Source organism: Elephantulus edwardii, unplaced genomic scaffold (genome assembly GCF_000299155.1).
Source record: "Elephantulus edwardii isolate Elephantulus edwardi_28Jun2011 unplaced genomic scaffold, EleEdw1.0 scaffold00030, whole genome shotgun sequence".
In the NCBI taxonomy this organism is placed as follows: Eukaryota; Metazoa; Chordata; class Mammalia; order Macroscelidea; family Macroscelididae; genus Elephantulus; species Elephantulus edwardii.
In genome coordinates, this window is record NW_006399780.1 from 18384233 (window position 1) to 18387634 (window position 3402).

At 44.8% G+C, this 3402-nt stretch overlaps 1 protein-coding gene across 2 annotated transcripts in view; it reads left to right on the plus strand.

Annotated features, from left to right (window-relative positions):
* The first annotated feature begins 339 nt into the window (after positions 1 to 339).
* Positions 340 to 3402, plus strand: part of PFDN5 (prefoldin subunit 5) — a 7007-nt gene continuing 3944 nt past the window's right edge. The window contains exons 1-3 of one of the 2 annotated variants that reach the window (XM_006883893.1): positions 340 to 519; positions 721 to 823; positions 1137 to 1168. In XM_006883893.1, the coding sequence (XP_006883955.1) occupies positions 448 to 519; positions 721 to 823; positions 1137 to 1168 (207 nt within the window). In that variant the 5' untranslated portion in view covers positions 340 to 447. The remainder of the gene's footprint in view (positions 520 to 720; positions 824 to 1136; positions 1169 to 3402) is intronic. The other variant, XM_006883894.1, reaches the window with a different exon arrangement.

Sequence of the window (3402 nt, forward strand, 5' to 3'; positions counted from 1 at the left end):
AGATACCAAGCTGTAAATCGCAATGGAAAGAGACTGCTCATCTGTCTCCCACGGTGCCGCTGATGGATTAGAACCACGGGAGATACGCAGTCTTTAGGTTGGCAACACAACTCCTTACGAACTACACTTAGCCGACCTCCCTTTCTCTGCGTTCAACTCACAACCATCGAGTCGGTTCACTACGTTGAGTTTCCGAGGTTGTAAACTGCCCAGCCTTCTAACTCCCTTTTGCTGTGTTAGGCTTAGGCTACTTTATAAAAAGGCACGTTGTTAATTTCTCTAATCAAAGGCGAACCCGGGAAAGGTGCCAGAATCTCCTTGGCTTCCATCTCAGAGGATCATAGAGATGTCTGGCACGATGAGGCCTCCAGGCGCAGCCATAGAGACTTGGCGGCTAGAGCGTTGCCTGTGTGGGCCGGCTTTCCTTCGTTAGTCCTCCTTCCCAACATGGCGCAGTCGGTTAACATCACGGAGCTTAATCTGCCACAACTAGAAATGCTCAAGAACCAGCTGGACCAGGTGAGAACGGCCCTCTAAGACATACCTTTTCTGCCTTATATCCCTACTGCTCACGATTCTCTCCATTTCTCCCTCGCCTCTATTTTTCCCCAGTAGAGGAGGCTTTTGTAAGAAAACCCCCAACCATGTCCCAAGATTCACCCCCTCTCTGGTTGTGCTCCTCTCTCAAGCCTCTATACTGACTTTCCCCGTCTTCTGCAGGAAGTGGAGTTTTTGTCTACGTCCATTGCCCAGCTCAAGGTGGTACAGACCAAATATGTAGAAGCCAAGGACTGCCTGAACGTGCTGAACAAGAGCAACGAGGGTATGGGGTTGGCGGGTGAGGGCAACCTGGGGAATGTGGACCCTCTTTTCTTCGCCCCACATCCTAATTCAGTTTGTGGGAGTTTTTTTTTTTTTTTTACCCAAAGCATAAAAGGTACGTCATTCATTATATACTTGCTTCCTTCATAAACCCTTTGCATGTTATCTAAAAATTACAGTGTGTGGAACATTCCTCTTTTCTCCTGTTCCTCTTGTTTTCATTCTCTGGGCGCTACGCAATATTGGAACCCCCTTTAATGTCAAAGTTGGGTTTGGCATTCTTCCCCAGATGTTTGTCTTCATTACTTTCACAGGGAAAGAGTTACTTGTCCCACTGACGAGTTCTGTATCCTTTCCACAGGAGCATCTCTCCTCCCACCTTCTTTCTTCCTTCTTCCTAGGGGAAGAAAATGTGGGAGTTGGGAGAGGTACTTGTAGTGTGTGTAGGGGATCATTTTGATTATTCCACCAAGTATCATACTGAAATCACTTTTATAATACACACTGCCTTGCTTGGGGTCAACATCTTAGAATTGAAGTGTAGTACTTCTCATTGCTCTTTTATAATGATTTACACTTTGCTGGTAATCTAGATAGAAGACGTTATATAGTCGAAGAAAAGGATGTAGAAACAGAACAGTTGGATCTGTTTATTAATCTTCAATTTCACCTTAATTATAGCCATATTCCTAAACTGCTGTCATGAAGAAACAGGGATTGTGTCTACTTCTTGTATGTACATGAATGAGCAAATTAGAGCAATAGAATATTTGTCATCTATAGTCTGAGAATTGGTAGTCTACAACAAAAACAAGGCTAGCAGTATAGTTGGAAATGGTTTAATAAGGAACATTAAATTCATTAGGAATTAGTCCATAGTTAGGGTGTTGAGGGGAAATGAGGATGGCCTTTCACTTTTACTATACTAGATGTTGTTGTTATTTGCTGTCGAGTCATTTGCGACTCATAGTGACCCTATGTACGACAGCCCTAAACCCTGCACTGTCCTGTATTAGTCCATAGTTAGGGTGTTGAGGGGAAATGAGGATGGCCTTTCACTGTTACTATACTAGTTGTTGTTGTTGTTATGTGCCGTCGAGTCATTTGCGACTCATAGTGACCCTATGTACAACAGCCCTGCACTATGCTGTGCCAGTCGCATTGCCTCTGACACACCCATCCCAATTACCCCAGTTACTGAATCAGTCCATCTCATGGAGGGTCTTCCCCTCTTGCGCCATCCCTCCAACCCTCGCAAGCATGATGTCCCTCTCCAAAGACCTCTCCCTCCTTGCAACATGCCCAAAGTTTATCAGACGAAGCCCTAGAATCCTTGCCTCTAAGGCGTTGCTTGGTTTAACCCTCTCCAGGATGAATCAGTTTGTTTTCTTGGCAGTCCATGATACATTCAATACTCTTCTCCAGCACCACAGCTCAAAGGCATCAATCCTCCTTCTGTCCTCCCTAGTCATTGTCCAACTCTCTGATGCATAACAAGTGATTGCAAAGACCATGGCCTGTATCAGGTGCACCTTAGTCTCCAGAGAGACACCGTTGCTCTTGAGTACTTTAGAGAGGTCCCTAACAGCAGAATTTCCCATCGCAATACGTTTTTTGATTTCCTGGCTGCTGGTGCCAAGTGTTGACCGTGGAGCCGAGCAAACTGAAGCTGTGAACAATCTCAATCTCTTCGCCATCCATCCTGATGCTACCAGTTTTTCTGGTGGTGAGAATCTTTGTCTTCTTGACATTGAGCCTCAGTCCATATTGAAGGCTGCAGTCCTTGACCCTCTGCCGCAAGTGCATGAGGTCCTCCTCAGTTTCAGCAAGCAGGGTTGTGTCATCTGCGTAACGCAGATTGTTAATAGATCTTCCACCAATCCTGACACCACAATTCTCCTCATAGAACCCAGCCTCCCAGATAATCTGCTCTGCATACAGGTTGAAAGGTATGGAGACAGGACACATCCCTGGCGTACACCCTTCCAATTTTGAACCATGCAGTGTTACCCTGCTCTGTTCTGATAATTGCCTCTTGGTTCAAGTATAGGTTTCGCATTAGCACGATTAAATGTTCTGGGATTCCCATTCTTCTCAGAGTCAGCCACAGTTTGGTATGATCCACACAGTCAAATGCCTTTGTATACAATGAAACACAGATAGACATTCTTCTGGTACTTCTTGCTTTCAGTTAAGATCCATCTAATATCTAACATCAGCTACAATATCCCTAGTACCATGACCCAGCCTGGACTTCTGGCAATTCTCTGCTGATGTGCTGTTCCAGTCGTTTTTGGATAATCCTCAGTAGAATCTTGCTTGCATGTGAAATAAATGATATTGTTCTGTAGTTTTCACACTCAGTTGGGTCACCCTTCTTTGGAATGGGAACAAATAAAGATCTCTTCCAGTCAGTTGGCCAAGTGGTTGTTCTCCAGATTTCTTGGCACTACTTGGTGAGCACATGCAGGGCAGCATCTGTTAGCTGAAATACTTCAATTGATGTACCATCTATTCCTGGGGCCTTATTTTTTGCTATTTCCTTCAAAGCAGCTTGAACTTCTTCCTTCATCACCATAG